Source organism: Notolepis coatsorum (genome assembly GCF_963971535.1).
Source record: "Notolepis coatsorum genome assembly, contig: SCAFFOLD_360, whole genome shotgun sequence".
Taxonomy (NCBI): Eukaryota; Metazoa; Chordata; class Actinopteri; order Aulopiformes; family Paralepididae; genus Notolepis; species Notolepis coatsorum.
In genome coordinates this window covers 22,501-44,498 of record NW_028173652.1, presented here as the reverse complement: position 1 = coordinate 44,498, position 21,998 = coordinate 22,501, and the positions used below count along the sequence as shown (strand labels likewise).

Genomic DNA, 21,998 nt, shown 5'->3' with positions numbered 1-21,998 from the left:
CTACTCTACTCTGCTCTACTCTACTCTGCTCTACTCTACTGTACTCTACTCTGCTATACTCTGCTCTACTCTGCTCTACTCTACTCTGCTCTACTCTGCTCTGCTATATTCTACTCTACTCTGCTCTGCTCTACTCTATTCTGCTCTACTCTGCTCTACTCTACTCTGCTCTACTCTATTCTGCTCTACTCTGCTCTACTCTACTCTGCTCTACTCTATTCTGCTCTACTCTACTCTACTCTGCTCTGCTCTACTCTACTCTGCTCTATTCTACTCTACTATACTCTGCTCTACTCTATTCTGCTCTGCTCTGCTCTACTCTACTCTACTCTGCTCTGCTCTATTCTACTCTACTCTACTCTGCTCTACTCTATTCTGCTCTGCTCTGCTCTGCTCTGCTCTACTCTACTCTACTCTGCTCTACTCTATTCTGCTCTACTCTACTCTACTCTGCTCTACTCTGCTCTGCTCTACTCTACTCTGCTCTACTCTATTCTGCTCTACTCTATTCTACTCTACTCTGCTCTGCTCTACTCTACTCTATTCTGCTCTACTCTATTCTACTCTACTCTGCTCTACTCTATTCTGCTCTGCTCTACTCTGCTCTGCTCTACTCTACTCTGCTCTACTCTATTCTGCTCTACTCTATTCTACTCTACTCTACTCTGCTCTGCTCTACTCTACTCTATTCTGCTCTACTCTATTCTACTCTACTCTGCTCTACTCTACTCTGCTCTACTCTACTCTACTCTGCTCTACTCTACTCTATTCTGCTCTACTCTATTCTACTCTACTCTGCTCTACTCTGCTCTGCTCTACTCTGCTCTACTCTGCTCTACTCTACTCTGCTCTACTCTATTCTACTCTACTCTGCTCTACTCTACTCTGCTCTACTCTACTCTACTCTACTCTATTCTGCTCTACTCTATTCTATTCTACTCTGCTCTACTCTACTCTACTCTGCTCTGCTCTGCTCTGCTCTACTCTGCTCTACTCTGCTCTACTCTACTCTGCTCTACTCTACTCTACTCTATTCTGCTCTACTCTATTCTACTCTACTCTGCTCTGCTCTACTCTGCTCTACTCTACTCTACTCTACTCTGCTCTACTCTACTCTATTCTGCTCTACTCTATTCTACTCTGCTCTACTCTACTCTACTCTGCTCTGCTCTACTCTACTCTGCTCTACTCTGCTCTACACTGCTCTGCTCTACTCTACTCTGCTCTACTCTACTCTGCTCTACTCTACTCTTCTCTGCTCTACTCTACTCTGCTCTACTCTACTCTGCTCTGCTCTACTCTGCTCTACTCTACTCTACTCTGCTCTGCTCTACTCTACTCTACTCTGCTCTACTCTGCTCTACTCTGCTCTACTCTACTCTGCTCTGCTCTACTCTGCTCTTCTCTGCTCTACTCTACTCTACTCTGCTCTACTCTGCTCTGCTCTACTCTACTCTGCTCTACTCTGCTCTACTCTGCTCTACTATACTCTGCTCTACTCTGCTCTACTCTACTCTACTCTGCTCTACTCTGCTCTGCTCTGCTCTGCTCTACTCTACTCTGCTCTACTCTACTCTGCTCTGCTCTACTCTACTCTGCTCTGCTCTACTCTGCTCTACTCTGCTCTACTCTACTCTACTCTACTCTGCTCTACTCTACTCTACTCTGCTCTACTCTGCTCTACTCTACTCTGCTCTACTCTACTCTGCTCTGCTCTACTCTGCTCTACTCTGCTCTACTCTACTCTACTCTGCTCTACTCTGCTCTGATCTACTCTGCTCTACTCTGCTCTACTCTACTCTACTCTGCTCTACTCTACTCTGCTCTACTCTACTCTACTCTGCTCTGCTCTACTCTGCTCTACTCTACTCTGCTCTGCTCTACTCTGCTCTGCTCTACTCTACTCTGCTCTACTCTACTCTACTCTGCTCTGCTATATTCTACTCTGCTATACTCTACTCTACTCTGCTCTGCTCTACTCTGCTCTGCTCTACTCTACTCTGCTCTGTTCTACTCTGCTCTGCTCTACTCTACTCTACTCTACTCTGCTCTACTCTGCTCTGATCTGCTCTACTCTACTCTACTCTACTCTGCTCTACTCTGCTCTACTCTGCTCTACTCTACTCTTCTCTACTCTACTCTGCTCTACTCTACTCTGCTCTGCTCTACTCTACTCTGCTCTACTCTACTCTGCTCTACTCTACTCTACTCTGCTCTGCTCTGCTCTGCTCTACTCTGCTCTGCTCTGCTCTGCTCTACTCTACTCTACTCTACTCTACTCTGCTCTGATCTACTCTACTCTACTCTGCTCTACTCTACTCTGCTCTGCTCTACTCTACTCTACTCTGCTCTGCTCTACTCTACTCTGCTCTGCTCTGCTCTGCTCTACTCTGCTCTACTCTACTCTACTCTACTCTACTCTACTCTACTCTACTCTGCTCTACTCTGCTCTGCTATATTCTACTCTGCTCTACTCTGCTCTGCTCTACTCTACTCTACTCTACTCTACTCTGCTCTACTCTGCTATATTCTACTCTGCTCTGCTCTACTCTACTCTGCTCTACTCTACTCTACTCTACACTGCTCTGCTATATTCTACTCTGCTCTACTCTGCTCTGCTCTACTCTACTCTGCTCTGATCTGCTCTACTCTACTCTGCTCTACTCTACTCTATTCTACTCTGCTCTACTCTACTCTACTCTACTCTGCTCTACTCTGCTCTACTCTGCTCTACTGTACTCTATTCTACTCTGCTCTACTCTACTCTGCTCTACTCTACTCTGCTCTACTCTGCTCTACTCTACTCTATTCTACACTGCTCTACTCTACTCTGCTCTACTCTGCTCTACTCTATTCTACTCTGCTCTGCTATATTCTACTCTACGCTGCTCTGCTCTACTCTGCTCTACTCTGCTCTGCTATATTCTACTCTACTCTGCTCTACTCTACTCTGCTCTACTCTACTCTGCTCTACTCTACTCTACTCTACTCTACTCTGCTCTGCTCTGCTATATTCTACTCTACTCTGCTCTACTCTACTCCACTCTACTCTGCTCTGATCTGCTCTACTCTACTCTGCTCTACTCTACTCTACTCTGCTCTGCTCTACTCTACTCTGCTCTACTCTGCTCTACTCTACTCTATTCTACACTGCTCTACTCTACTCTGCTCTACTCTGCTCTACTCTACTCTATTCTACTCTACTCTGCTATATTCTACTCTACTCTGCTCTGCTCTACTCTGCTCTGCTCTGCTATATTCTACTCTACTCTACTCTGCTCTACTCTACTCTGCTCTACTCTGCTCTACTCTACTCTATTCTACACTGCTCTACTCTGATCTGCTCTACTCTGCTCTACTCTGCTCTGCTATATTCTACTCTACTCTGCTCTACTCTACTCCACTCTACTCTGCTCTACTCTACTCTGCTCTACTCTGCTCTACTCTACTCTATTCTATACTGCTCTACTCTGCTCTGCTCTACTCTGCTCTACTCTGCTCTGCTATATTCTACTCTACTCTGCTCTACTCTACTCCACTCTACTCTGCTCTGATCTGCTCTACTCTACTCTGCTCTGATCTACTCTACTCTGCTCTGCTCTACTCTACTCTACTCTGCTCTACTCTACTCTGCTCTACTCTATTCTGCTCTACTCTGCTCTACACTGCTCTACTCTACTCTACTCTGCTCTACTCTGCTCTGCTCTACTCTACTCTGCTCTGCTCTACTCTGCTCTACACTGCTCTACTCTACTCTGCTCTACACTGCTCTGCTCTACTCTACTCTACTCTGCTCTACACTGCTCTGCTCTGCTCTACTCTACTCTGCTCTACTCTGCTCTACTCTGCTCTGCTCTGATCTGTTCTACTCTACTCCGCTCTACTCTATTCTACTCTGCTCTACTCTACTCTACTCTACTCTACTCTGCTCTACTCTACTCTACTCTACTCTACTCTATTCTACTCTGCTCTGCTCTGCTCTACTCTACTCTGCTCTACTCTACTCTACTCTACGCTGCTCTGATCTGCTCTACTCTACTCTGCTCTACTCTATTCTACTCTGCTCTGCTCTACTCTACTCTACTCTACTCTACTCTGCTCTGATCTGCTCTACTCTACTCTGCTCTACTCTATTCTACTCTGCTCTGCTCTACTCTACTCTACTCTACTCTACTCTGCTCTACTCTGCTCTTCTCTGATCTGCTCTACTCTACTCTGCTCTACTCTACTCTATTCTACTCTGCTCTGCTCTGCTCTACTCTACGCTACTCTACTCTGCTCTACTCTACTCTACTCTGCTCTGCTCTACTCTACTCTACTCTGCTCTGCTCTACTCTACTATACTATACTCTGCTCTGCTCTACTCTACTCTACTCTATTCTGCTCTACTCTACTCTGCTCTACTCTACTCTGCTCTGCTCTACTCTACTCTGCTCTGCTCTACTCTGCTCTACTCTACTCTACTCTGCTCTGCTCTGCTCTGCTCTACTCTACTCTACTCTACTCTGCTCTGCTCTGCTCTACTCTACTCTGCTCTACTCTGCTCTGCTCTACTCTACTCTGCTCTGCTCTGCTCTACTCTACTCTGCTCTGCTCTACTCTACTCTACTCTACTCTGCTCTACTCTACTCTACTCTACTCTGCTCTGATCTGCTCTACTCTACTCTACTCTACTCTACTCTGCTCTACTCTGCTCTGCTCTACTCTGCTCTGATCTGCTCTACTCTACTCTGCTCTACTCTGCTCTGATCTGCTCTACTCTACTCTACTCTGCTCTACTCTACTCTACTCTGCTCTGCTCTACTCTGCTCTACTCTACTCTACTCTACTCTACCCAGCTCTACTCTACTCTACTCTACTCTGCTCTACTCTATTCTACTCTGCTCTGCTCTACTCTACTCTACTCTACTCTGCTCTACTCTACTCTATTATGTTCTGTTCTACTCTACTCTGCTCTACTCTACTCTACTCTACCCAGCTCTACTCTACTCTACTCTACTCTGCTCTACTCTACTCTACTCTGCTCTGCTCTACTCTACTCTACTCTGCTCTACTCTGCTCTGCTCTACTCTACTCTGCTCTACTCTACTCTGCTCTACTCTGCTCTACTCTACTCTACTCTACTCTACTCTGCTCTGCTCTACTCTACTCTACTCTGCTCTGCTCTGCTCTACTCTGCTCTGCTCTACTCTGCTCTGCTCTGCTCTGCTCTACTCTGCTCTACTCTACTCTACTCTGCTCTGCTCTGCTCTACTCTACTCTGCTCTGCTCTACTCTGCTCTGCTCTACTCTGCTCTACTCTACTCTGCTCTGTTCTGCTCTGCTCTACTCTACTCTACTCTGCTCTGCTCTACTCTACTCTGCTCTACTCTACTCTACTCTGCTCTACTCTGCTCTACTCTACTCTGCTCTGCTCTGCTCTACTCTGCTCTACTCTACTCTGCTCTGCTCTGCTCTACTCTACTCTGCTCTGCTCTGCTCTACTCTGCTCTACTATGCTCTACTCTGCTCTACTCTACTCTACTCTGCTCTACACTGCTCTGCTCTGCTCTACTCTACTCTACTCTGCTCTGATCTGCTCTACTCTACTCTGCTCTACTCTACTCTATTCTACTCTGCTCTGCTCTACTCTACTCTACTCTGCTCTACTCTACTCTACTCTACTCTGCTCTACTCTACTCTACTCTGATCTGCTCTACTCTACTCTGCTCTACTCTACTCTATTCTACTCTGCTCTGCTCTACTCTACTCTGCTCTGCTCTACTCTACTCTACTCTACTCTGCTCTGCTCTACTCTACTCTGCTCTACTCTACTCTACTCTGCTCTGCTCTACTCTGCTCTACTCTGCTCTACTCTACTCTACTCTACTCTACTCTGCTCTGCTCTGCTCTACTCTGCTCTACTCTACTCTACTCTGCTCTGCTCTACTCTGCTCTACTCTGCTCTACTCTACTCTGCTCTACTCTACTCTATTCTACTCTGCTCTGCTCTACTCTATTCTACTCTGCTCTGCTCTACTCTACTCTGCTCTACTCTACTCTACTCTACTCTGCTCTGCTCTACTCTACTCTGCTCTGCTCTACTGTACTCTACTCTGCTCTACTCTACTCTACTCTGCTCTGCTCTACTCTGCTCTACTCTACTCTACTCTACTCTACTCTGCTCTGCTCTACTCTACTCTACTCTGCTCTGCTCTGATCTGCTCTACTCTACTTTACTCTGCTCTACTCTACTCTATTCTACTCTGCTCTGCTCTACTCTACTCTGCTCTGCTATATTCTAGTCTACTCTACTCTGCTCTACACTGCTCTGCTCTGCTCTACTCTACTCTACTCTGCTCTACTCTACTCTACTCTGCTCTACTCTGCTCTACTCTACTCTGCTCTACTCTACTCTGCTCTACTCTACTCTACTCTGCTCTACTCTGCTCTACTCTGCTCTGCTCTACTCTACTCTGCTCTACTCTACTCTACTTTGCTCTGCTCTACTCTACTCTACTCTACTCTGCTCTACTCTGCTCTACTCTACTCTACTCTGCTCTACTGTGCTCTACTCTACTCTGCTCTGCTCTGCTCTACTCTACTCTGCTCTGCTCTGCTCTACTCTGCTCTACTCTACTCTACTCTACTCTGCTCTACTGTGCTCTACTCTACTCTGCTCTGCTCTGCTCTACTCTACTCTGCTCTGCTCTGCTCTACTCTGCTCTACTCTACTCTACTCTACTCTGCTCTACTCTACTCTACTCTACTCTGCTCTGCTCTACTCTACTCTACTCTACTCTGCTCTGCTCTACTCTGCTCTGCTCTGCTCTGCTCTGCTCTACTCTACTCTGCTCTACTCTACTCTGCTCTGCTCTGCTCTACTCTACTCTACTCTACTCTGCTCTGCTCTACTCCACTCTACTCTACTCTGCTCTACTCTGCTCTACTCTACTCTGCTCTACTCTACTCTACTCTACTCTACTCTGCTCTGCTCTACTCTACTCTACTCTACTCTACTCTGCTCTGCTCTACTCTACTCTGCTCTACTCTACTCTGCTCTGCTCTACTCTACTCTACTCTACTCTACTCTGCTCTGCTCTACTCCACTCTACTCTGCTCTACTCTGCTCTACTCTACTCTGCTCTACTCTACTCTGCTCTACTCTACTCTGCTCTACTCTGCTCTACTCTGCTCTACTCTACTCTACTCTGCTCTGCTCTGCTCTACTCTGCTCTACTCTACTCTGCTCTATTCTACTCTGCTCTGATCTGCTCTGCTCTACTCTACTGTACTCTGCTCTGCTCTACTCTACTCTGCTCTACTCTACTCTGCTCTACTCTCTGCTCTGCTCTACTCTACTCTACTCTACTCTACTCTGATCTGCTCTGCTCTACTCTACTGTACTCTACTCTGCTCTACTCTACTCTGCTCTGATCTGCTCTGCTCTACTGTACTCTGCTCTGCTCTACTGTACTCTGCTCTGATCTGCTCTACTCTACTCTACTCTGCTCTACTCTGCTCTACTCTGCTCTACTCTACTCTACTCTACTCTGCTCTACTCTGCTCTACTCTACTCTGCTCTGCTCTACTCTGCTCTGCTCTGCTCTGCTCTACTCTACTCTACTCTGCTCCACTCTACTCTGCTCTACTCTTCTCTGCTCCACTCTGCTCCACTCTACTCTACTCTACTCTGCTCTACTCTGCTCTGCTCTACTCTACTCTACTCTGCTCTACTCTGCTCTACTCTGCTCTACTCTACTCTGCTCTACTCTACTCTGCTCTGCTCTACTCTACTCTGCTCTGCTCTACTCTGCTCTGCTCTACTCTGCTCTACTCTGCTCTACTCTGCTCTACTCTACTCTGCTCTACTCTACTCTGCTCTACTCTACTCTGCTCTGCTCTACTCTGCTCTACTCTGCTCTACTCTGCTCTACACTGCTCTACTCTGCTCTACTCTACTCTACTCTGCTCTACTCTGCTCTACTCTGCTCTGCTCTACTCTGCTCTACTCTGCTCTGCTCAGCTCTATTCTACTCTACTCTGCTCTACTCTGCTCTACTCTACTCTACTCTACTCTACTCTGCTCTACTCTACTCTGCTCTGATCTACTCTACTCTACTCTACTCTACTCTGCTCTGCTCTATTCTACTCTACTCTGCTCTACTCTGCTCTGATCTACTCTACTCTACTCTACTCTGCTCTGCTCTATTCTACTCTACTCTACTCTGCTCTGCTCTACTCTGCTCTGCTCTACTCTACTCTGCTCTGCTCTGCTCTACTCTACTCTGCTCTACTCTGCTCTACTCTACTCTACTCTGCTCTACTCTGCTATATTCTACTCTACTCTGCTCTACTCTGCTCTGATCTACTCTACTCTACTCTACTCTGCTCTACACTACTCTACTCTGCTCTGATCTACTCTACTCTGCTCTACTCTGCTCTGATCTGCTCTACTCTACTCTACTCTACTCTGCTCTACTCTACTCTACTCTGCTCTGATCTACTCTACTCTGCTCTACTCTACTCTGCTCTGCTCTGCTCTACTCTACTCTACTCTGCTCTGCTCTGCTCTACTCTACTCTAACAATGCTGTTTCCACCTCTGTCGAGTCAGTCTCCTGGAGTGTGGTATCGTGATCACGTGTTTGTGTGTGTGTTACTCCTAGTAACCGTGCTCATCTCTTCCTCTGACTGCAGCACGAGAGAGAGCAGGTGATGACCACCAATGTCTGGCTGACTCAGGTGAGACTCCCCTTCATCCCTCAGCGCCGCCCCTTACTGCAATACCTCATCTCATTCTGTAAGGGAGAGGGGGAGAGAGAGAGGGGGGAGGGGTAGATCGGGGGGGGGGGGGGGGGGTTAGGGGCTCTAAAGAGAGAATGAAGGGATGTAATATACAAAGCCAAGATGGATCATATATCAGCTAGACAGTGAGTTGTATATTAGATATTGGATGGCTTCGCTTGACTGCTTCTTTGCTTTTAGTCAGTCCAGTGAACATGAATCACTGCTCAGAATGGTGTACACTTACTGATATGGTAATAAATACATAAGACTTGGGCATGCAGGGATAATAAATTACGCTCTGTTGACTGCAATTAAACTCCATTTCCCCCCCCAGGAGTTAGACTGTGCTGTGAAGGTTGATAATGTAAAACATGCTCATGTACATCACATCAAGGAATGTCATATTATACTGTAGCAATAATACCCGGGAGGGGGTTCTTTACTGTGATTATGGGCACGTGGCCTGGTACCGTAACACACTCCTAGGTATAATCACAGTCAATAACACACTCCTAGGTATACTCACAGTTTATAACACACTCCCAGGTATAATCACAGTTTATAACACACTCCCAGGTATAATCACAGTTTATAACACACTCCTAGGTATAATCACAGTTAATAACACACTCCTGGGTATAATCACAGTTACTAACACACTCCTAGGTATAATCACAGTTAATAACACACTCCTAGGTATAATCACAGTTAATAACACACTCCTAGGTATAATCACAGTTAATAACACACTCCTAGGTATAATCACAGTTAATAACACACTCCTGGGTATAATCACAGTTACTAACACACTCCTAGGTATAATCACAGTTAATAACACACTCCTAGGTATAATCACAGTTTATAACACACTCCTAGGTATAATCACAGTTACTAACACACTCCTAGGTATAATCACAGTTAATAACACACTCCTAGGTATAATCACAGTTAATAACACACTCCTAGGTATAATCACAGTTAATAACACACTCCTAGGTATAATCACAGTTACTAACACACTCCTAGGTATAATCACAGTTAATAACACACTCCTAGGTATAATCACAGTTTATAACACACTCCTAGGTATAATCACAGTTACTAACACACTCCTAGGTATAATCACAGTTAATAACACACCCCTAGGTATAATCACAGTTAATAACACACTCCTAGGTATAATCACAGTTAATAACACACTCCTAGGTATAATCACAGTTAATAACACACTCCTAGGTATAATCACAGTTAATAACACACTCCTAGGTATAATCACAGTTACTAACACACTCCTAGGTATAATCACAGTTAATAACACACTCCTAGGTATAATCACAGTTACTAACACACTCCTATATAGAATAGAATAGAATAGAATAGAATAGAATAGAATAGAATAGAATAGAAAACGTTATTGCCATTTCAACCATGGTTGATTGGGATTTGTCTTGGTGCCACATACAGTACAGACATTATAAAAACATACAATAAAAAAACACAAGAATACATGCAATACAATCCCCACAATAAAAGTTTTACACAAACAATTAAAAAGAAAAAATGCAACAGTACCTAAAATAAATTGCTCAGTGTTCCAGTTTAAAGTGCATATTGCCTTAAAGGGCATGTCGGCTGGTGCTAGCCCTTGTTGTGCAAAGTGCCTGAACATTTGTACTTGAGTTCAGGTAACGAACAGCCTCGGGATATGTACTGTTTTTAAAACGGGATGTCCTGCACCTGAGACTTTGGAGTCTTCTGCCAGAGGGAAGGGGGTTAAAGAGGTCGTAAGCAGGGTGAGAAGGGTCCCTGATCACCTTCTCCCCTTTCCGCCTGATTTGTGTGGCATAAATGGAGGCCACAGAGGGGAGCTCACAGCCGATGATTTTTGACGCTGTGCGTACAGTTCACACAGTTAATAACATACTATCTAGGTCGTCCTCGGACGGGCCCTCCATCGGTGCTTCCAGTCATCCCGATCCTCCATGCATCTGGCTAGCTCGCCGGTGCTTTCTGTTCCCACATCTCTCCTGAGTACGTCCACATAGGTTAACGTGGGACGTCCTCGTGATCGATGCCCGTGTGTTGGTTCCCACAGTACAAGTTTGCTGGTTGGCATCTCATGGTGTCTCTGGCAGTGACCTGCCAGCCTCATTCTCCTGACTGCCACTTTATCGCTCACCTTTAGCACCCCCCCATACAAGTTTGCATTAGTGACATGCTCATCCCTGTTGATGTTGAGCACCACATGCATCATTCTGGTGTAGCACCCATCCAAGGACTTCTGCAGGGTGGGCTTCAAGGTCCAGCATTCACTGCCATACAAAAGGACAGACTCAACTGTTGCATGAAAGAAGTTGAGCTTGATTTGACGGGGGAGGTTGGATTTCCACACACTGGTCATGCCGTTCAGAGCCCTCCACGCAAGTGCCTTCCTCACTTTAAGGTCTTGCTCGGACGAGTTGACCCACGAGCCCAGGTACTTGAAATCACTGACTTCCTTTAGAGCAGAGCCTCCTGTTGTCCTTAGAGGTGGATAATAACATACTCCCAGGTATAATCCCAGTTAATAACATACTCCCAGGTATAATCACAGTTAATAACATACTCCCAGGTATAATCACAGTTAATAACATACTCCCAGGTATAATCACAGTTAATAACACACTCCCAGGTATAATCACAGTTAATAACACACTCCCAGGTATAATCACAGTTAATAACATACTTGTAGCTAAGGGGCTACACAACCCGGACTGTATTAAAGATTGTTTAGATTAAACCACTACTAAAGAATATTAATAGCCAGACAGTATAGTTAGACAAAATGGCGGACACTCAATTGACGGCACGGGGACAAGGATACCTGGTTTATAAGCATTTTAATCGTCATAGCAACATACATCTGAATGATCACGGTTCTCCTTTAATAATAGAATGTCAGAGTATCAAAGTCAGCGGTAATGAATAGTTTCTAGGTTACGGATACTCGACCGGAGCTCTGCAGGGAGTGAGAAGAAACGAGGCGATACGGGGAAAAGCAAGGGTAGCTGGAGACGATGGTTTCCCTCTGGAGCTCCAAGCTCCGGAGGAATTGTAGACTGGTCGGATAATCCTGTCGTCGCTGGAAGAAAAGGGGTCTCGTACGGAACCGGTCCTTGTAATCCTAGCGCCCGATGGCAGGGTTAATAGCTATTAATCCAAAAGCCTGTTGGCATAGATGGTAGCTAGCTAGCTTCGTTTGTACTGGAAGCTAACCCGCAGACGGTCTTCAATGAGTAGTTAGATCCAAACGCCGCTGGGTTTAACTATACGTTTCTCCACGTTACTTCGCTTACACAAGTCACTATACTGCGCCAATAATGGCTCTACAATATTATAGTCGTATCTAAGTACTACTGTAAATTGTACCTAAATTGCACCTCATCCCATTTCTGCCTTGCACTATATAGTATTGTATATTAGTACACTGTACAGTATTGTATATTATATGGTAACTCAGTTACGTCTATTCTGCATCGAACATTGTACATATGTCTATACTGAACACTGTGACCAAATTTTTTTTTTACTTCTAATTTACATGCTATACTATGTTATTTTATTTCATACTTATCTTGTCTTGCACAGTCTCTGGAGCGCAACAGTAAGAAGCATTTTGTATAAAAGTATTCTGTACTTCTGTATGACAACTATTAAAGAAACTTGAAACTTGAAGTAGCTACTAGCTATCTGTAATGATACACCGCTTGTAGGTCTGTGTACAACTGTACCGGACGTATCACGCTCTCGCTCTGCTGCTTCTCCTGTTCTGATACTGCCGACTCGCGGCTGCTTGCACCATCCACCATATATATACTCAGACTGATTTCTATAGGGCTCAGCCGATTTACCTGTCCGGAATCAATGCGCCTGCTATGGGCAAGTCTGAACTTGTCTGAACATGTCTAGAACCATGTCTGGGGGGCTCGTCACTGGTGCCTCCAATGTCAAGGGCGGGACCCAATGAGGCGAGCGAAGAATACTATTATGCAAACGGATGGCGTAAAGATATATATCTTATATATATAAACAATATACAAGTTATACAAAATAATAAACGCAGACTTTCAGTGTTAATCTGGACCTTCAGAACAGCCGCCCCCTAATTAGTCCGAACCTAATTAGTAAATAAATGGGGGCACAGATTAATATTAAGGGTCAAGTCAACTTCTCCATAATGTGCTATGGGGAGTTGGAAATAATCTATAAAGTCAGTGGGTTATCGTCGTCGTCAGGGGGGTCAGGGATCTCAGGCAGCTCTATCAACTTGGCTACTGGTCTGGTGTAGGTCCGCCCTTGGACGATGACTTCTGCCGCTCTGACCTTCCCATCGGAACCGGTAATCACTCTGCTCACACGGCCGGCCGGCCACGTAGCTCGGGGTAGTGACTGGTCTATTATCATCACAACGGTATCCACTGTCAGGTTGTCCCTGTCTTTAACCCACTTCTGACGGGCTTGAAGGGATGGTAGATAGTGTAGGAGGAAGCGGGCCCAAAACTGGTCGGCCAGTACTTGGCTGTGTCTCCACATCCTCCGGCCGTTCATCTCGTTCTGTCTGTACACCGTCTGAGGAAGGGCAGGGTCCAGCCGCCCCATCAAGAGGTAGTTTGGGGTGATGGGGTCGATGTCAGCTACGTCGCTTGAAACGTAGCCGAGGGGCTTAGAGTTCAGAACGCCCTCAATCTCTGTGAGGACCGTAGCCAGGACTTCATCGCCCACAGTCTGGGTCCCAAGTACGGTGTACATAGCAGTCTTTATGGATCGGACCTCTCTCTCCCACGTTCCCCCGAAATGGGGGGCGTTCGGGGGGTTGAACTGGAAGGTGACCTGAGCAGGAGCGAGGCGGATCTTGAGTTCTTCACCCATAGTCAGGAAGCTCTCTCTCAGTTCCGTGTCTCCTCCTCGGAAATGTGTCCCTTGGTCGGACAATAGCACTGATGGGGTCCCTCTCCTTGCTTGGAACCTCCGGAATGACATGAGGAACGAGTCTGTACTCATGGTCTGGAGGAGCTCAATGTGAACAGCTCGGGTGGTCATGCACTTGTACACGATGCCCCACCTCTTCTCTGTCCCTCTTCCTTTCTTGACGTTGAATGGGCCGAAGCAGTCCACGCCCGTGGAGTGGAAGGCCCGCTCGCCGAGTCGGAGGCGGCAGGGAGGCAGGTCGGCCATCTTCGGAATACTAGGCTGTGCCCTCCACTGGCGATAGGTCGGGCAAGTCCGTTGGAATCGACGTACAGCTTCTCTCCCTTGGAGTATCCAGAAGCGCCATCGGATCTCCGCAAAGACTCGCTCGGCCCCCGCGTGGTGCACCACCTTGTCGTACTTCTGGATGATCAGATCGGTTATCTTGTGTCGGCTGTTGAGGACGATGGGATGCTTAGCATCTTCGGCCAAGTCCGGGGCCCATCTCAATCGACCACCCACCCTGATGAAGTGCTGGGCGTCGAGCTCTGGGGCTAAGGTGAGGAGTCGACTGTCTGAGGGGACTGGCTTTTCCCCTCTCAGACAATCTATTTCTTCTGGGAAGGAGTCTCTTTGTGCTCTCTTTAGTAGAAGAAGTTCTGCTTCCTCGTAGTTCGATGCGTCGAGGTCTGTGGTGGGGGGGAGTTCCGGGTGGTGCCATAGGAATGTCCTTTTCTGAGCACTCTCAAGGGTTAGACAGTCGTCTAGGTCCGAGTCCGTTGGAGCCGGGGCTTGACTCAGCCCGCAGAACATAGACTTCTTTATCTCTGACTCATCTTGGTTCGCCTCCCGTGGTGTGGGGATAGGCCACTTCTCCTCCGGGAGCTTGAGGAACTCTGGACCATCACTGTATGGGTTAGGACGTGTGAGGTCATCTAGGGACATCCCCCGTGTGATGACATCCGCCGGGTTCTGCTTGGTGTCAACATATCTCCAACATGCCGCTCCTACCAGGTCTTGGATTTCGGTTACTCGGACTCCGACGAAAACCTTGTACCGACAGGAGGCGGACTGGATCCAGGTGAGCACGGTCATGGAGTCTGACCATAGGATGATCTCACGCACCGGTATGGTGAGTTCACTTTGTACCATTTTTGCGAGTTGCGCGCCTACCAGAGCTGCGCAGAGCTCTAGTCGCGGGATCGACTGCTGCTTGCGGGGAGCTATCCTCGAGCGGGCCAGGACGAAGGCTACGTGGACTTCTCCTCCCTCTTCTCGGGCTCTCAGGTAGGCCACTGATCCGTACGCCACTTCAGAGGCGTCGCTGAAGACGTGCAGGTCTATCTGACACGTCTCCAGCCGCACTGTAGGAGGGAAGTAACTCCGCCGGATGGTCACCTTGCGGAGTAAGACAAGTTCATCCTCCCATTCTCTCCATGTGGTAGCCAGGTGCTCGGGTATGGGGTCGTCCCAGCCCTGCTCCTTGTCCCACAGTTCTCTCACCAGCATCTTCGCCCGAGTGGTGTAGGGGAGGATACATCCCATTGGGTCGTACTGGCTGGCGAGTGTTTGGTACACACTCCGCCGAGTGGTCAGTCTAGTCGTGGACGTCTCCTGATCCTCCTCAGAGGTGTGTGTCTGTAGTGAAGCGAGTCCGTCTTGAAACGCCAGACGAGGCCCAGGGTCATCTCTTGCGCTTCGCCTGGGGTGTAAATGGAGGCCACAGAGGGGAGCTCACAGCCGATGATTTTTGACGCTGTGCGTACAGTTCACACAGTTAATAACATACTCCCAGGTATAATCCCAGTTAATAACATACTCCCAGGTATAATCACAGTTAATAACACACTCCCAGGTATAATCACAGTTAATAACACACTCCCAGGTATAATCACAGTTAATAACACACTCCCAGGTATAATCACAGTTAATAACATACTTGTAGCTAAGGGGCTACACAACCCGGACCGTATTAAAGATTGTTTAGATTAAACCACTACTAAAGAATATTAATAGCCAGATAGTATAGTTAGACAAAATGGCGGACACTCAATTGACGGCACGGGGACAAGGATACCTGGTTTATAAGCATTTTAATCGTCATAGCAACATACATCTGAATTATCACGGTTCTCCTTTAATAATAGAATGTCAGAGTATCAAAGTCAGCGGTAATGAATAGTTCCTAGGTTAAGGATACTCGACCGGAGCTCTGCAGGGAGTGAGAAGAAACGAGGTGATACGGGGAAAAGCAAGGGTAGCTGGAGACAATGGTTTCCCTCTGGAGCTCCAAGCTCCGGAGGAATTGTAGACTGGTCGGATAATCCTGTCGTCGCTGGAAGAAAAGGGGTCTCGTACAGAACCGGTCCTTGTAATCCTAGCGCCCGATGGCAGGGTTAATAGCTATTAATCCAAAAGCTCGTTGGCATAGATCAGGGGTGGCCAACCAGTCAGAGACTAAGAGCCACAAAAAAATGACTGTGGTACCACAAAGAGCCACACCATATACCAGCGTTTCTCAACCTTTTTTTTCAGTCACGGCACCCTTCATGTGTTTATAGGTCTCACCCTCTGGCCTCTGAAGTTGCTAATGTCTTTTTTATTTGGGCCTCACAGGGTTAAAAGTACCCTGTGAGACCCACGGTTGCAAAATTACAAAATCACTTTTAGCCATTTAAAAAAATAATGTTTATTTAAAAAATGTTAAAGGGGAACTATTTTACTATTTCTTTCACTATTTGGGCACTTTTACACAATTCCTGTGAGTCTATGGAACACCTAGGTTTTTTTCAAAAAAAATTCATTGTTTTGTATTTCTAATCAAGTACTAAAAACCGCATTTTTCTACCTCAAGATCTTAAGCCGTTTTGAGGCTGGGCTCCAACCACTGTGTGGCCTGGTGCCAACTGCCACATCAACTGCCACATTATTATGCAGCTGAGAAATCTCTGACATCACAGATATGCACATTTTCAGATGACTCAGTTCAGTGAGGGTGAATATTGTGAGAGGAGAATTGGAAGAATTCGCCAATATGAGAATTAGAGACATATATCCTATTAATATAAGTCCACATAGCTAAGAAACAATGGTAAACACTGAAAAAAGCCATTTATAAGATAGTTCCCCTTTAAGCACATGTATAGTCAATTGGTCCTGTTGTTCAGCCTCACAATGCTATTTGATAGTAAATGTGTTTATATGTCCCACCCTCTGAAGTTGCTAATTTCTTTTTAATTTGGTCCTCACAGGGTTAACCTCTTAAGCCCGAGATATACAGTAAAAGTGTATATTTTCAGCATTATGTTTGTTTACCAATTATTTGAACTGTTATTAGTGAAATATAAGATTATAGAAATCTCAGGGCATTGAGTCGGAAACCGGCGCATATTGACAGGAGGAAGTGGCACAGCCAAAAGTGAGTGTAGTCTTTTGAAGGAAGAGACTCAGGGCTTTCAAATTTCGAAAAACTACCCTACCCAGCTCACACCAGCCCCTGTCAATCATCTGACTTCTGGATTTACTTTTTAATTTCTCTTATTTTTTGGGATTATCTCCCACAAACCTGAACGTTATTGCCATAAAACAGAGCGCAGTTAGTTTCTCTACCTTTCTGTGAACGTCTTGCAAAAAACGGTGTTGCAATATGATGAAAAATGGTGGAGAAATTTACATTATAAAAAAGATGGCAGAATTCAGTACTGTATCTACAAAACCTTCTGTTTAATCATCTTCCCTTTATTCATTTGCTTAGATTTTTCAGGTCTGGTCAATTTTAGCATGGTGTTATTTACAGTCAAAGATATTTTTCTTTTTAAATAGAATTGATATTCTCCTTTGGTTCATTACAATTTACTCAAGCCTAGTAACAGACACACTATTTCTGACACTGATCCATATATGTCCCTAGATTCAGATACCAAGAACATGCAAATGGACCATTTAAAAAAAAATTGTAAATGTTTATTCTACGTCCTTATGGAATGAGTGACATAAAAATAAAAAGTAAAAAAAAATAAAAATAAAAATAAAAGTAAAAAAAAAATAAAAATAAAAAAAAAAAAATTTTAAAAAATTTTAAAAAAAAATTTACGGATGGAAGAGCCGCACATTGACGGGCAAAGAGCCGCATGCGGCTCGCGAGCCGCGGGTTGGCCACCCCTGGCATAGATGGTAGCTAGCTAGCTTCGTTTGTACTGGAAGCTAACCCGCAGATGGTCTTCAATGAGTAGTTAGATCCAAACGCTGCTGGGTTTAACTATACGTTTCTCCACGTTACTTCGCTTACACAAGTCACTATACTGCGCCAATAATGGCTCTACAATATTATAGTTGTATCTAAGTAGCTACTAGCTATCTGTAACGATACACCGCTTGTAGGTCTGTGTACAACTGTACCGGACGTATCACGCTCTCGCTCTGCTGCTTCTCCTCTTCTGATACTGCCGACTCGCGGCTGCTTGCACCATCCACCATATATATACTCAGACTGATTTCTATAGGGCTCAGCCGATTTACCTGTCCGGAATCAATGCGCCTGCTATGGGCAAGTCTGAACTTGTCTGAACATGTCTAGAACCATGTCTGGGGGGCTCGTCACTGGCGCCTCCAATGTCAAGGGCGGGACCCAATGAGGCGAGCGAAGAATACTATTATGCAAACGGATGGCGTAAAGATATATATCTTATATATATAAACAATATACAAGTTATACAAAATAATAAACGCAGACTTTCAGTGTTAATCTGGACCTTCAGAACAATACTCCTGGGTATAATCACAGTTAATAACACACTCCCAGGTATAATCACAGTTAATAACATACGCCTAGGTATAATCACAGTTAATAACACACTCCCAGGTATAATCCCAGTTACTAACACACTCCTAGGTATAATCACAGTTAATAACATACTCCTGGGTATAATCACAGTTAATAACACACTCCCAGGTATAATCACAGTTAATAACACACTCCCAGGTATAATCACAGTTAATAACACACTCCCAGGTATAATCACAGTTAATAACACACTCCCAGGTATAATCACAGTTAATAACACACTCCTAGGTATAATCACAGTTAATAACACACTCCCAGGTATAATCACAGTTACAAACACACTCCTAGGTATAATCACAGTTAATAACACACTCCTAGGTATAATCACAGTTAATAACATACTCCTGGGTATAATCACAGTTAATAACACACGCCCAGGTATAATCACAGTTAATAACACACTCCCAGGTATAATCACAGTTAATAACACACTCCCAGGTATAATCACAGTTAATAACATACTCCTGGGTATAATCACAGTTAATAACATACTCCTAGGTATAATCACAGTTAATAACACACTCACCGCTATTTTTACTTTTGTACAAGGTTACCAACACATGCTGCCTGAACAGATAACATGAGTGAAATCCAGGAGAATGCAAGATGGCTGTTAGATTAGATTAGCTAGATTGATTGATTGATTGAACATTTTATTAACAGATTGCAGAATGGGTACAATACAGTACGGCTCAATACACACACTTGTTAAGGGGATGCAGACCAGAGAAAGACTTTCGTCTTGTTTACATCAGGGTCCCCCATTTTCAATTCATAATCAATAGAATAACTAGCTCACTGGTTACCACGTATAGTTTGCTCAGCAACCAATATATCTTTGCCCAGATGGCTGGCTGCCCTAGTTGACCATTCAGATGGCTTGACAGAACCTACTCCTTGTATAATATCAAACTGAACCACCATGTGGGATGAACAGTGTTCAGAGAAGTGGGATGCATCTCTGGCTGTAGCCTCTAGTGACTGACTCTGTGTCAGCCTGGATCAGTTGATAAAGGCTGTATCCTCTGCTCCACATGGAGGTTATTGCTCTAGTAGTGACTGAGTCTGGATCAGTTGATAAAGGCTGTATCCTCTGCTCCACATGGAGGTTATTGCTCTAGTAGTGACTGAGTCTGGATCAGCTGATAACAGCTGTATCCTCTGCTCCACATGGAGGTTATTGCTCTAGTAGTGACTGAGTCTGGATCAGCTGATAACAGCTGTATCCTCTGCTCCACATGGAGGTTATTGCTCTAGTAGTGACTGAGTCTGGATCAGCTGATAACAGCTGTATCCTCTGCTCCACATGGAGGTTATTGCTCTAGTAGTGACTGAGTCTGGATCAGCTGATAACAGCTGTATCCTCTGCTCCACATGGAGGTTATTGCTCTAGTGACTGACTCTGGATCAGCTGATAAAGGCTGTGTATCCTTTGTATCCTGACAGCAGCATTGGGAGCTGACTAGACTGTCTGTCTCTAAGACACACACACACACACACACACACACACACACACACACACACACACACACACACACACACACACACACACACACACACACACACACACACGCACACACGCACGCACGCGCACACACACACACACACACACAGTTGGAGAAACATCAAACATTGCACAACCTCAAAGATCCAAACTCCCACAGCTAGATTAAGAATATGAAGTTGAAACGTTAGAACCAGTGTTAATTTTGGCAGCTATTTTCAATTTAGTTTTAGTCTTAGTCATGTGTCAAGTGCTCCTTTTTCGTTTTCATCATATTTAGTCATCTTCATTTATTTTTCGTTTAGTCAGTTTTAGTCAACTAAATGTCTGAGCATTTTAGTCTTAGTCAGTTTTTGTCTCAATTTTGGCTTTTTTGTTTTAGTCTAGATTTAGTCGACGAAAACGGATGACATTTTTGTCTATTTTCAGTTAATGGAAAAAAACGTGTCAGAAGTCAGAAATAGTCAACATGGAACATTTTCTGATTTAAATTGCGTATTTATTTTTTAACCTAGGGGAATCTGAGTCGGCGGCACAAGTGATACACAGGAAGTATATATGCAGGGGTGTAAAAAGTACCCAGAAATTATACTTAATTGAAAGTATGGGTACCGTCTCAAAATCTGACTCAAGTAAAAGTAAAAGTATCTGGCTAAAAACACACTTGAGTAAAAGTAAAAAAGTCCTACTTTTAAATGTACTTAAGTACTAAAAAGTAAAAAAAAAAAAAAAATTTAAGGGATATACCAGGGGTCTAACTCATTCCATCGTGGGCCAAGTTTACATTTTAACTATACATTGCACCAGGTGAGTTAGTTGAAGAGGTGAGCCAATTAGTGAAATCATCAGCTGGTGTTTAGGCAAGGCTGGAATGAAACCAAGCATACACTCTGCCCACAATGGAATGTGTTCTGCGATAGACAATGCTGAAATGAAAGAACAGAGGACATTTTTTTTTGCATACAAATTATTTAATGCACTTCTCCATTGAAGGTAAACTAACATGGACGGCATTCACATCACAGCCTGAATAATATCACAATATTAACCACAGCATACTGGATTATCCTGAATAATATCACAATATTAAAGACAGAATACTGGAGTACCCTGAATAATATCACCATATTAACCACAGCATAATGCGGATCTGACTGGCTATTCTTCTGATAGCAGGTGTTTAATCAAAGATCCCCGCTTTCTAGTGTTGCACAAGGACCAATCAGCATGGGTATGGGCGGGTTCATTTTCCATTGATGGGGATTTGATTGGCTGTTTACCTGTGGTCGCAGGATTAATAACATTAATGTTAGTTCGGCCAGATACACAATTAAAATATACTAATTAAAATGGTTGGACCTGTGAGATTTGTACTTTGTACTTTGTAGGTCTGCATTTTAAATGTAAGGAGTAAAAAGTATTTTTTTTTTCTCTCAAATGTAATGGAGTAAAAGTACAAAGTATACAAACCTAATAATACTTGAGTAAAGTACAAATCCCCCAAAACAGTACTTAAGTATTGTAATGAAGTACAATTACTCAAGTACTTTACACCTCAGTATATATGTTGGTGTAGACATGGTCCAATGTATTGTTGCTCCTACAGTATATGTTGGTGTAGACATGGTCCAATGTATGCATCAGCAGTTGGTATGCATCAAAGAGAGCATTACGGATGTGGTGACGTTGTTTCTGACCAGAGAGACGACACTGAACTCTGTCTGTCTTCTGTTTGCTGTGTCTTTCCTTTCTCTCTGCCATGTCTGTCCTCTCTCTGCTGTGTCTGTCCTCTCTGTCATGTCTGTCCAAAATAAATATTCAACATTCTCTTTTGAGACTCCGCCTCAGACTCTTATCATTTTGCACTAAAAGTTAAACATTGTCACCGGTATGGCTGTCTGCATTATGTCATTAATTGTGTGCGAGAGGTCGATCA

At 44.7% G+C, this 21,998-nt stretch overlaps 1 protein-coding gene across 1 annotated transcript in view; it reads left to right on the top strand.

Moving 5' to 3' along the window:
• The window catches only part of LOC311247735 (neuronal acetylcholine receptor subunit beta-2-like), a gene marked incomplete at both ends in the record, with an annotated part of 141,967 nt that overhangs the window by 99,905 nt on the left and 20,064 nt on the right, over positions 1 to 21,998 (top strand). Inside the window, 1 exon segment of the mRNA XM_084338739.1 lies at positions 8,679 to 8,723. Within this exon segment, the coding sequence (XP_084194865.1) occupies positions 8,679 to 8,723 (45 nt within the window).